Consider the following 12697-nt stretch of genomic DNA (forward strand, 5'->3'; position numbering starts at 1 on the left):
CTACAGTAGCAGGAACATCATGAACTTGCACGGTGAATATATGTACGGGCACCGGGCGGGATATAATCTTGCATCTCGTTATGAGAAATCGTACCCTTTGTACTTTTCTTCTACCACCAAGTTCGTTTCTTTAACACATTCCCCCCATCAAGTTTACAGCTGCTACTAAGCTGCTGTCTGCAGTATCCCATTGTCTGCAAATGCTAAAAGCGACTTTCCTCAACACCATCGCCCTCCATGAAGATTCCTACCGTCATCATCTTTGCAACCATCGCCTCCGCTGGCTTTTTCGATTTCCTTCTCAGCCCATTCATGGAGGCTCCCGAGGCCCTGCCTGAATCCAAGGTCCCCAATGGCTCCGCTCGCAACAACGATGCCACATTCGCCCCCGTTGAGAAAGCCCTCCTCGAATTCAAGGGAGCAATTAGTATCTTCCCTTCGAAAATCGGAAGCAGCAATATCGACCAAGCTCTTCTTATTGCCAACTTCAACCCACTTCACGACCGTCTAAGAGATTGCGCAGAAGCGATTAAACGGTTGGATACGTTTACCGACGCCGATATACAACAGCTTATGCCCATTATCCGGAGCTTTGAAAATTTAGGCAACCCTGTCCTAGATGCTCTGAAAAAGGCCAAGGAGGCTATTGTACATTCTAGTGCTTGTGGAAGTATTAGGCAGCAGATTATTGACCTTAACGAAGGAACTAAACTGCTCTCTAGGCTCTTAACCGATACATCGCCTAGAAAATATATGCAGTCTGTTTATGAAAGTTTTCGCCCATTTACGAGCGACATTTCTTCGAGCATGGAATTATTTCAATACGAGCAGAACTGCAGAGATATCCCTACCCAACCCGCCCCCCAAGGCAAGGCTCTGCCCGAATCCGGGGACTCTCTTGCCTTTGCTAGCGACGATAGTGCTCTCTTCGCCCCCATTCGCAAGGCCCTATACGAGTTCAAGCGGGCAATTAGTATCTTCCCTTCGGAAATCAGGAGCCGCAATATGGACCAAGCTCTCCTTGATGCTAGCTTCAACCCACTTCACGACCGTCTAAAAGAGTGCGCAGAAGCAATCAACCGATTGGATAAGTTTACCGACGCCGATGTACAAAAGCTTATGCCCATTATCCGGAGCTTTGAAAATTTAGGCAACCCTGTCCTAGATGCTCTGACAAAGGCCAAGGAGGCTATTTTACATTCTAGTGCTTGTGGAAGTATTCAGAAGCAGGTTAATGACCTTAACGATGGAACCAAATTGCTCTCTAGACTTTTAATCGATAAATCGCCTGGAAAATATATGCAGTCTGTTTATGATAGTTTTGTTCGGTTTACGACTGGCATTTCCTCGAGTATGGAATTGTTTCGGTTCGACTGCATACCCATCCCCACCCCATTCGAACGTGTTCGCAAGGCCCTACATGAATTCGAGGGGGTAATAAGTATCTTTCCTTCGAAACTCGGAGACATTCGGCCTATGAGGCACGCTCCCCTCGACAATCTATTCGGTCTAGTTCTTGAGCCTCTAAAAGAGTTGATAGAAGGGCTTATTCGATTGTCTGACTTTTCTGAGAATGAGACGAAAGAGGTTCTAGCGATTATCCGGAGCCTCGAAAAGCTGGGCACCTCTTTCCTAGCTGCTCTTACTGATTCTAAGGAGGATATTGTAAAGGCTGGAGCTTCTGAAACCGCCGCAGATGAGCTTATGAACATTGGCTCAGCATCTACTTGGATCGCCCAACTTTTGACTTCAAAGGTACCTAAAGAGTCCAAGAAAACCGTTTCCGAAACATACGGGCAGTTTTCAGATATTCTGAAAAAATGCCGGGAGCTGTTCAAGACTGAAAAGACCAACGGCGGTACATCGGAATCTACGAAACCTATACCGGCGGCAACCGAAGAAGATTTATTTACGTTGCCAATCCCGGATGACAAGGTGCATCCTAATGTTCGCTTCACGGGGAAGATTATGAACATGTTTGCGAAGAAGATTTTGCGTCTGATGTCATGAAGGCTCTGGTTCGCTGGCGTTCTAGAATGGGGTGTACGAGTGATGACTCTCCGCCATCATTCGATTGCTAGGAGACGAAAAGTATCTTGTCATACGATTGAAGCGTATTTATAGGCCGACCCTGGCTAGCATCCTGATAGTTGAGTTGATTGGTGACTGCATGTGCGCTTGTCGTCTTCAGCATGCAGTAAAAGACGCGGCTCGTTACACATTAGTATACCTATGCCGCCAAATATACTGCACATTATTGTCATACGATTGAAGCATATTTATCGGCCGACCCTGGCTAGCATCTTGATAGTTGAGTTGATTGGCAACTGTATGTGCGCTTGTCGTCTTCAGTATGCAGTAAAAGACGCGGCTCGTTGCACGGTAGTATACCCATGCCGCCGAATATGCTGCACATTATCGTGGCGTTGTAGCTGTGCCGCTTTCCATACCGCCTGCTGGGGTGCACTTTGCATTCGAATGGCGGGAGTTGCGCTGCTCTGCAGTATTTTATGCGATGGAGGGAACACCCCGGCAAAGTCTTGGCTCAACAATAGATGGCCATGCATGCAAAAAATGCAAAGCACGACAGACGGCCCATGGCAGATTTGGCATGGTACGCCGTCATTCGATCGATATCATTATCGAACGCAGCCGTCGTCGGCATGATTGCAGCTGCTGGAATTCGTCCCAAAAAAACGTCATCCGATAGAGTTGAATAGTAGTTCCGATGAGGTACTTGTCTCAGGCAAAGCAACCAAGCAGTTCTCGCAAGATGTAATTGCAATCCATCGTGACGCAGACTGGACCATGATTGTCTGCACCAGCACCATCCCTATAACGCTAATATGCATCTAGCCCGCATATACTTAAGGACCACGTGACGTTACGACTGTGGTAAACTTGCACCAACATACTTATACTTACACCCATAATTTTAATTTTGCGACGAGGGACGTGCCTTCCTGGACGTACCGTGTGCTGCACCAAGTACAGTACATACGTACATGTACGGAGTAAGTACTTGCATACCTCTTCTACCAAGTACTAGTACAGTGTGATTAGTTCTTGAACCTGCGCCTCTGTTGTGCTTGGGTCGGCGTGTCCACCACATTCGCTTGCGTCCGTGGTACTGCTCTGTATCCATGCTTCGGCGATTGCTCCCAGCACTTGGACGAGTGCTCGAGAAAACCTTTACGAAATAGTTCTCGGCCCAGGCCATCAACAGACTTGCGGTCTGCCAGCGCTCATCTCTGAACTCATCATGAACATGTCGGTACCCAAGTACCTCCTAGTAGTAAAGCACATCTACGGAGTACCGAGTAAGTACATGTACTTACCTGCAGCCAGTGGAGTTTGTCTTTCGCGTTGGTCAGGTAATTAATAATTATTCCTCCTCACGTTGACACAAAGCAAAATAAGTACCTAAGTGACTTCTAGTGCCCCCAATGTACTGGTAGTAATTCATACTGTACGGATACAGCGCGAGCGAATGCATCACATCAACAGTTGCCTAATCAGAGGAAAAAAGTACTTAAGCATGCGACCGATTGGGATCTGAGGAAGAATGAAATGATACCACTTAATACGGAGCACTCCGTACTAGTTGCAGAAATAATACTCCAAACTACTTGCACATATCTCTACATGGGGTTCCTGCGAGTTGGGACTAGCGAGCAAAAGTTGTTTGGCAAACTTGTGCTCATGGCTAGTTTTTCACCACCGCTGGGTTACTGACTTTTATGAGGGCCTTTGCAGTACGGAGCACAGTGTGCATTTCCAAGGTGGGCACTCCCCTGCCAGCGTGCCGACATCGGTGGCATGGACTGTGCAAGTACAGTACAGTCCATGCGGTAATACAGTGCAGTACGTACGGTACTCTATTCTCCGTACATGTGCAGGCATCGCGTTGCCAACGCAAACTTGTGCTTCCTCTCCTTCTCTCAACGTTCCCGTGTCTCAAGCACCCACATACCTGCGCCTAGACTCCTTGCCCGCGAGAGACAACGGTGCTCTTGAAGTGTCACAACCCATCCTTACGTATGGGCTGCTTGCTTCTCTGCATTTCTCGGCAGCGGGGTATCAGTAGAGCTGCAGGAGTGGTGAGTCGAGTCTGGACAGACATCGTTGCGGTTGCACAGCAACAGTCGGTTTTGCTTCCCGGCCCTCCTCGACGCGCCGCGCCTTCAACTTGTCAAGTGTTTCGAACCTAGTGTCCAGCAAGCAACCTCGCACAGCCGCCACCGTAACTTGTCTCCGTCGCTCGTCCGAAACGAGGCTCTCTGCATCGTCGGTTCACCCGCCCGCTCGACTCGCACACTCTCTCAGCTACCCACTCCGTACTCTCACTCATACACACACCCAAACACTCGTTCACGCTCTCGCTCACAACTCTCGCTCACACTCTCGCTCATACAACTGCTCATACAACTGCTCACACAACTGCTCGCACAACCGCTCACACAACCCTTCACCCCAGCACTCACCCCTTCACTCATCCGCACGCAAGAAATCATACGGTCCACTCACTACATCATAGCCTCGACTTGGCAACGACCTCCAGAATGCCTTTTGCCATCGCACCCTTGTAGATACGGCAACTCTTTGCACCCCGAGGTCGACTCGCTCCTCGCTGCTGACCTTCGCTCAGCCTCCATGAGGTCTAATGGACGGCGTTCGCCCTGACGACCCGTTTCTATGGGGCGTCGAGGCCGTCTCCAAAGAGCTCTGCTCCTTGGATCGGCCTTGCACCCATGATCCTGTCGCCCTCACGAAGCGGATCAAGGAACAGGAGATCGATGGCCACGCCCTCCTTACCTTCGACCTTGTGTGCTCGAGTCGGGAGCTATTCGAGAGTCTCGCCATCAAAATCGGCGGCCAGAAGGCGTCCCTGGGCCGGGCCATTGTCAAGCTGCGCTCCAGGAGCCCCGCCTTTCGCCTGTGGAAGCAAGAGTTCGTCAAGGAGCAAGCCGACGAGCTCGACGAGGAAGAGGGACCTCGGCTTGTGGAAGGACTGCCGGCAACCTCGCTGCCCACGCCAGCCAGCCTGGAGTCGACCGGTGCCGCTGGCCAGGCGCCAAACAATCATCGGACCTTGGATTTGAAGCGAAAACTATGCGCACAGCTGGCAGCGTCGAGCGGAGAATCGGCCGAGCTGAGCGGGCAACCGTCCGACGTCGTTGATGCTTCCACGACCATGATCGAACCCTCCAGCGTCGCGCCTTTTGCTCGACGCCAGAGGGAAAACAGTCCCCCCAAGCGCCTGCGTGTGGTGCCGACCCTCCTCGCCGCCAGGCCGATGAACCTGCTCCCTCTTCCCGTACCAACCGAGGCCGATGGCGTCGACGCCGACCCTGCGCGTCAAGATCCGTCCGAGCAAACAGATGGCTACCCTTGGGAGCACGCCGCTTCGGATGCCTATCTTGGCCAAGGAGTCATCGCTCTCTCCGCCATCAGATCCGCCCAAGAAACCTTCACCACGCAGATCCTCGAGGGCGAGGGGGAGGACTTTGTCACGCATTTCCCCGTCAAGCTGCCTGCCGCTTGGCGAATGATTGCCGCTCGCGTCATGAAGCGTCTCTTGATGAAGAACGGTCGTACCGAGGCTCTTTTGCACGCAGGCTTTGCTCCGCCGTCGTCTTCGTCTGCCTTGTCCGAAGACGACGACAGAATCCTCGACCTGCTCGATTTGCCCGATTCCCCGGATGAGGAAACCTTGCGCGAGATGGAGGCCGAAAATGCCCATGCGCAACTGGCAGCGGCATCGCGGACCGTTATCGAAAGAGATCGCGTGGAGGCAATCCTGAAGGACGTCATCGACGAGTTCAGGCAATATTGGGACCGGCAAAAGTTGCCAAAATATCTGCGCAAGGCCTACGGCATTTGGACGACCGCCAGGAACAAGGGCACACGCATCAGGCAGATTCTACAAGCCCGCGAGCGCGCCATGACATACGACGCGAGGATAAGAAAGCTTTGCGCCGAGATGGTGGCGGTAGCATGGACCAAGGAATCCGAGATTCGACACCAGGCCAGGTGCCTCGAGCAGAGCTTGGCCGACAAGTTTTACAACCTCTGGCTTGCCGAGATGCTTGAGATGCGCCTCGAGCCACCGAAGCCGACGGCGCTGCCACCACACCGGCGTCAAAAGGTCGAACGAGCTCCAAGCCCGATGGGGAGCGAGATCCTAACGAGCTCCGACGAGGACGAGCTCTTTGTGCGGGAAGAGGAGGGTCATCAACTTGCGCACGCTGGCGAGAAAGGCCTGGCGCCTGAATTTGCGACAGGCCATCTTCCGGGTCCGGTCATCCCCGCGCCATCGGAAGAATCCCCATGCTATGTGGATCTGACTTGCACCGACTCACCGGAGATGCAGGATCCGCACCTCGCCTTCGTCGACTTGATATCGCCCGCCAAGCCGGGTCAAGCCCCCCCCGACGATGCGATATCTTTCTCTCAAATCACCAATGCGACCTTACCCGTGCCGGCCTCTGCTGATGCCGAGGAGACGCTGGAAGGCATCGAGCAGATTGGAGCCATGTCCGCGAACCATTGGGCCAAGCTGGGCGATCGGACGAGCCTCGTCCTGTGCATCCTGTGGAAGCTCGGCCACGCGCGCCGCTCCGACGTTTTAGATGCCGCTCGAAGAACTTCGAGTAAGGCCCTCTACGACAACGTCTCCGCCTTCGTAAACCGCCCGGCGGAGAACATGCTGGAGCTTGACGGAGGAGGATGGGAAACGCTGGCCTTTGACTTGACCCGAGTCTTCCTCAGCTACATCAAGGTCAAGTATTGCAAGGAAGAGCGCGTCCTCGCCCTCTCCTCCAAAGACAAGGCCCGCCTCCGAAACGGGGAGGGGGCCTCGTGGAGCCGTTTTCACGCCTTCATCAACCAGCACGCGCCGCTGTTCCCCGCCGACAGCCAGATCTACCGCGCGGATGCGTTTGACGACGAACCCATCGAAATGGACGAGACCGATGCCGAGGTGCCTGGTCCGGACACGCCGTCCAAGCGAAGGCACGCGCCCAAGGAGATTGTCCAGAACCAGGCGGCGGTCGACATTCGCGAGCGCGAAAACCGCCGCGTCGAGGAGCTCGAGGCTCGTCGACGAAAGTTGCGAGCAGACTTGGATACGGTCGGCGGCATGTCTCGAGACAAGTCGAGGCTCATCATAAACGAGGCGAAGCAGGAGGACCAGGCCTTTCTCTACATCAACGACGAGACGGCGAAGCGCATCAAGGACCACCAGATCGACGGCGTGCGATTCTTGTGGAACCAGATCGTACTGAACGACGACGTCCGCCAGGGCTGCCTTCTGGCCCACACGATGGGTCTGGGAAAGACGATGCAGGTCATCACCTTCCTGGTCGCCATCCAGGAAGCGGCCCAATCGTCCGACCCGTCGGCGAGGGAGCAGATACCCAACGATCTCCGCGAATCCAAGACGGTGATTCTGTGCCCCGCGAGCTTGGTGGACAACTGGATGGACGAGCTCCTTCTATGGGTCCCGGGCGATATCCTCGGCAAGATCCGCAAGGTCTCGGCCCTCATGAATCCAGGTGAACGGGTCGAGGCCATCGATGCTTGGTCAAGGGACGGCGGCATCCTGGTCATCGGGTACAACATGCTGCGAAAAGTAGTCAAGATCAGCGAGGGCGTGGCGAAATCGCTCCTCGAACATCCAAACATTGTCGTCGCCGACGAGGCTCACTACATCAAGAACCCAAACACCGAATCCAACGAAATCTGCTCACGGTTCAAGACAAAGGCTCGCGTCGCTCTGACGGGCTCCCCCCTGGCGAACAACGTGGAGGAGTACTACTCGATGATCGATTGGGTCGCGCCCAACTTCCTCGGCCCGTCGAAGGAGTTCACTCAAATCTACGCACGGCCGATCCACCAAGGCTTGTGGGGAGACAGTACGGGTGCGGAGAAGCGAAGGGCCCTGAAGATGCTCCAAGTCCTCAAGGAGACGGTGGCGCCCAAGGTGAACAGGGCGACGATCCAGTGCCTGCGGAAAGACCTGCCGCCGAAGCAGGAGTTCGTCCTTTGCATCCAACCGACATCTCTTCAGACGAAATTGTACGAGCGCTATCTGTCGGAGCTGGGAATAGAGTACACGGGGGAGTCCGCGACCGAGGCGATGCCGCAGTCGCAGATATTCAGCATCGTCAACGATCTCATGCTCCTCTGCAACCACCCACGCTGCTTCCGACAGAAGGCCTTGGGCGCCAGGCAAGCACGGCAGGAGGGCATGCCGGTATCTCTGACGGACAGGATCATCACGGCGACGCTCAGGGAGACTAATGCCATCAAAGACATGGACAGCCCTTGCCTCTCGCACAAGACGGAGCTTCTGACGATGATCCTGGACGAGGCACGCACGGCGCGCGAGAAGGTGCTCGTCTTCACGCACTCTATCTTGACGCTGGACTACCTCTCGAACCTCTTCGAGCTGCAGAAGAGGCGAGTTTGCCGACTGGATGGGACCACCAAGATTGGCAAGCGGCAGGACATGATCAAGAGCTTCAACACGGGCGACCAGGAGATCTACCTCATCTCCACCAGCGCCGGCGGCGTCGGGCTCAACATTCACGGCGCAAGCCGCGTCGTCATCTTCGACTTCAAGTGGAACCCCGTGGACGAGCAGCAGGCCATCGGACGCGCGTACCGCATCGGACAGGAAAAAGCCGTCTTCGTGTACCGCTTCGTCCTCGCGGGCACGTACGAGGAGGACCTTCAGAACAAGGCCGTCTTCAAGATGCAGCTGGCATCGCGCGTGGTGGACAAGAAGAACCCGATAAGCTGGTCGAAGAGGCACGGGAGCCTCCTGCACTCGGTCGTGCCCGTGCCGGCGAGGAGCCTGGCGGAGTTTGCGGGCAAGGACAGGATCCTGGACAAGCTCATCGACCACGATAGCGACGGCGCGACGATACGCTACATCGTGTCCACCGACGCGTTCGAGGAGGAGGACCCGACGGTGAACCTCACGGCCGAGGAGCAGCGGGAGACGGAGGATATGGTGAAGCTGAACCGGCTTCGCTTCGCAGACCCGGATGCCTACACCCATCAGTGGGCGATGGTGTGCCGGCACCAGATGGCCGACTTCCAGCCCAGCCACGGCCAGGCACCGGCGAGCGTACCGCGGCCGGGCGTAGGCATGGCGGGATTGTCCCTGACGCAGCCGACGACGGCCGGCCAAGGCTGGCATGGGCCCTCGGAGTCTCCAGCACCGTCCTCTCAGCCGGTACAGCGGCGTCAAGAAGCCAGCTCTACGCCTTTGCTCCCGCCGACGGAGCCGTTCGACTCTCGTCCGCCACCGGCGGCTCCGAGTCACGACGCCATGACGTCCAGTGAAGCGCCGGCGGCATTTCATCAACCCGCGGCGTCGGGTCCGCAATCGGCGCTGAGCAGGTACGGCGGCCGTCCGATGGTCGCGTGGCACGCCAAGGTCGGGGTGCCTCAGCCTACGCCGGGGACGAACACGTATTTTGGCAGGGAATCGCAGCCCAGCCCAGGCTTGTCGACGACGGTGACGCCGGCGGGACCGGCCCCGAGCAACGCCGTGAGCGCGTCCGGCTCAGGAGCGAGCATGTTCAGTCCGCCCGTACGAAGCGAAGACCGGAACGATTTTGTGAAAATTTTGTGTCGCGGACCGAGCTTGCCGGGCATGGCGGCTGGTGGTCGAGAGTCGACGGCGGAAAGCATCGCGACGGCCATCGACAGGTTTCGCAAGGAGCAAGCGTTTGGCTTTCTCCTCGACAATCAACACTGGCGGTTGCTCAAAGAGTTTGTCGGCAACGAACGATTTGCTCTCGCCATCATGTCCGGACACGTCACGGCCGTGTTTCTGGCGGCCGCCGACCGAGACGAGCTGCAGAGGCGGCTGGGGATTCTGAGCAGCCTGTCGGAGGGCGATTTCCGAGGCAAGCTGGTGGCGGAGGCCAAGGCACAGGATCCTCACGTATGTACCGAACAAGGCCGCTCCGGCGACTCCGTACGGCACGTGCGTGATGCTGACGAGAGTGCCAGAATTTACTGAACATAGGACGGTCAGGCGGCAAACAGGGCGGTCCAACGCACGGCAGTCAGGTACTGCACGGCGACATGGAGGTGATGCGTGAGGCCGCGGATAAGAGACTACGGCGATCGGCGAAGCTTCCAACCTGGGCGGCTAAGGCGCTGTCCGATGGGAACGAGGCTCCGTCTTCCCCGCGATGATTAGGCGACGAACGGTCTCCTCCTCGGACCTGGGGGGGGGGGGGGGGGGGTTGATTCGCCGGCGCGCCGCTTGTTTGAACCCCTCCCGGGTACAAAGGTTCCCGAGAGGGGCAGGCCACGGCATGAAACCAGCGGTGGCCAAGAGGACGGACAGAGCAGGATGTGGGATTGGGAGGGCTCTGGCATACCCTGGAGGGCTGAGGATAAGATGCATACGGCAGGGGCGTTTTTGCCGGTAGCCGGCGTTGTCATTGCCAACTTGTGATACCCATTGTACGCTTTTAGAAGGCCGGCCGTTTGCATATATTCATTTAATGAGGGCTCGCTTGGGAGAGGCTGCCCATGATTGCTTGGTTGCCCGTTCGTCGCGAGACTCTGGGCGCAGGTGTACGAACGAACCATCATGGCCTGTTCCAAGTACGGCACGGAATGGCGGCCGATATGGTATGGAGGGCGGAGTGTAGCCATTCGTACGGGTGTTGATAGCTACGGAATGGGGACGAGTCGAGCTGGTTCACTGCTGGCTGCGAGAGGGGCAAGGCACCACGGCTGGCCTGCGCCAGTACTACCTACCGTTTTGAAGCTGGCCAAGATGGCCATGGCCATGATCATATGAGACGGAGATGGGCTCGCTGGGGTGACACATGTCGCACACACACACACACACACACATACACACATACACACACACGCACAACCATGCCCACACCCTGACTCCATACCGGCCAGTAATCGTCGTTCTTCGGCTTCGGCTTCGTCCCGAGAACGTGTACCACCTGGTCGTTTGATTTCAATATCTTTCAGACATGGACCGCAATATTGTCTTCGAATGGAAGCGTCGTCTTGGCGAAGATGTATGGAAGCTCCCCATCCGACCCGAACGATGGTGAAGCCATGTTTCAGCGGCGAGGTCATCGACCAGTAGCAGCCGCCTTGACAAAACATGCATACTACTGCTCGTGGCAATTATCTCACATACAGATGCGGCGACCTCGTATTCCTTCCACACGTCACCGTGGTACAAAAGTGCAGAAGTGCATGAATCGAAAACAGGTGGTGACCCCCTCGCTCGCCGGTGACGATGACAACCATGCCCCGCTCAAATTATGTGGCTCGCGGCCAGAGCTCGTACGAGTACCCGTATTTCGTTGCGTCCTTTTACCACATCAACATACAGTACGCCTACCTGCCCTACCTACATACCGCCGTCCGCGGAAGCATCTCCCGTGAAAGTCAGTTTGGCCGCTTGGCACCATCAGGACAACCATCACCCCTTCCCTTTCCTCACCCTTTCGACGCTTCGTCGTCCGACAATGGCGGTGACGAGTGGAACATCCTCGCGCGTCGACGCATCCCAGTGGCAGCATCGGCCGATGCAAAGGCCAGCACGAGCGCCATGGAACGTCGAGATTCCCTCGTCCGACGTGGCCAACCTCCTCCGCGGCTTCGTCCCGATCGAGATGGAAGACAGGTGGTTCTGCTACGCCGATGCGGCCGACGCCGACGACGGCACCATGCTCGTCCACCTCTGCCGCAGCTGGACCGGTGCCGAGATGGTCGTCCTCGCCGTACGGACGACGCTGGATGCGACAGGGGCCGTCGACGAGTCGGCGGCCGCGAGAGTGACGGAGATTAGGTGGGAGGAGGCGGGCGAGGAAGGGGATCGTGGAGAGGCATCAGCCAAGGAGACGGCCGAGATGGTGTGCCGCGTCGTCCTGAATTGCCAGCTGGTGGCTGGTGATGGTGGTACGTAATGGCAGGCAGCAGTCACGCACGCACTGATGCGGTACTTGCGTATTACCAGCGACACACTCACTGCACATGTAGAATACAGTGCACCTAGAGCGAAGAAACTTGCCCTCCGTACGGAGTACCCAGCACTAACCTACTACTGTAGGTACCTAGTATTACTTTGGGCACCGCATCACCCAACAGACAAACAGCGCACCTCCAATCCCAATCCCCTTGGTGCTCGATGGGGAAGGAGTCCAAATCATGTCATGACAAAACAGTGAAGAAGCAAGAGACGACGAGGATTTGACGAGAAAGGAAAAAAGCCGACAAAGCAGACAGATACGGAAGTATGCCGTGACGCTTCGTTGGGGTATGTGGCTATCTGGGAATACGAATGCTGTTCTACACACTGCTGCTTGCCTTGCCCCCCCATGGCTGCTGCTGCTGTGGTCCTGTGCGGGCAATGTTGTGCGTGTGCGTGTCAGTAATTGCACTTGCGCACCCACATCCGTCATACCTGCTGCACAACATGGTCGTGGTAACACGCAAGGGCACTGCAGCTAGGTGGGTGCTAGGTGCTCCGTTGGTGCCAAGGTTTTTCGTGCTGGGACAGGGACACTGTTAGGTTAGTAGGTAATAGAGTACAAGTAATTACAACCAAGTATTACTGTAAGTACTTTGCAAAGTGTTGCTCAGACAGCCAACAATGTCCATGGCCGTGTTGTCGTTCACTGCACAGGTGCCG

The 12697-nt window shown here is 56.0% G+C and overlaps 3 protein-coding genes across 3 annotated transcripts; all 3 read left to right on the forward strand.

Annotated features, from left to right (window-relative positions):
• Positions 1-237: 237 nt before the first annotated feature.
• On the forward strand, positions 238-2010 carry DCS_01214 (uncharacterized protein; the record flags this gene model as incomplete). The annotated part of the gene is made up of 1 exon (XM_040798549.1): positions 238-2010. The coding sequence occupies one exon, from the start codon at positions 238-240 to the stop codon at positions 2008-2010; it is 1773 nt and encodes a 590-aa protein (XP_040659432.1).
• Positions 2011-4663: 2653 nt separating this feature from the next.
• On the forward strand, positions 4664-10039 carry DCS_01215 (chromatin-remodeling complex ATPase chain isw-1; the record flags this gene model as incomplete). Its single annotated transcript, XM_040798550.1, has 1 exon — positions 4664-10039. One exon carries the CDS (start codon positions 4664-4666, stop codon positions 10037-10039), a length of 5376 nt encoding a protein of 1791 aa, XP_040659433.1.
• Positions 10040-11324: 1285 nt separating this feature from the next.
• On the forward strand, positions 11325-11972 carry DCS_01216 (uncharacterized protein; the record flags this gene model as incomplete). Its single annotated transcript, XM_040798551.1, has 1 exon — positions 11325-11972. One exon carries the CDS (start codon positions 11325-11327, stop codon positions 11970-11972), a length of 648 nt encoding a protein of 215 aa, XP_040659434.1.
• Between the last annotated feature and the right edge of the window lie 725 nt (positions 11973-12697).

The sequence above is a fragment of the Drechmeria coniospora genome, chromosome 01 (genome assembly GCF_001625195.1).
Source record: "Drechmeria coniospora strain ARSEF 6962 chromosome 01, whole genome shotgun sequence".
NCBI lineage: Eukaryota > Fungi > Ascomycota > Sordariomycetes > Hypocreales > Ophiocordycipitaceae > Drechmeria > Drechmeria coniospora.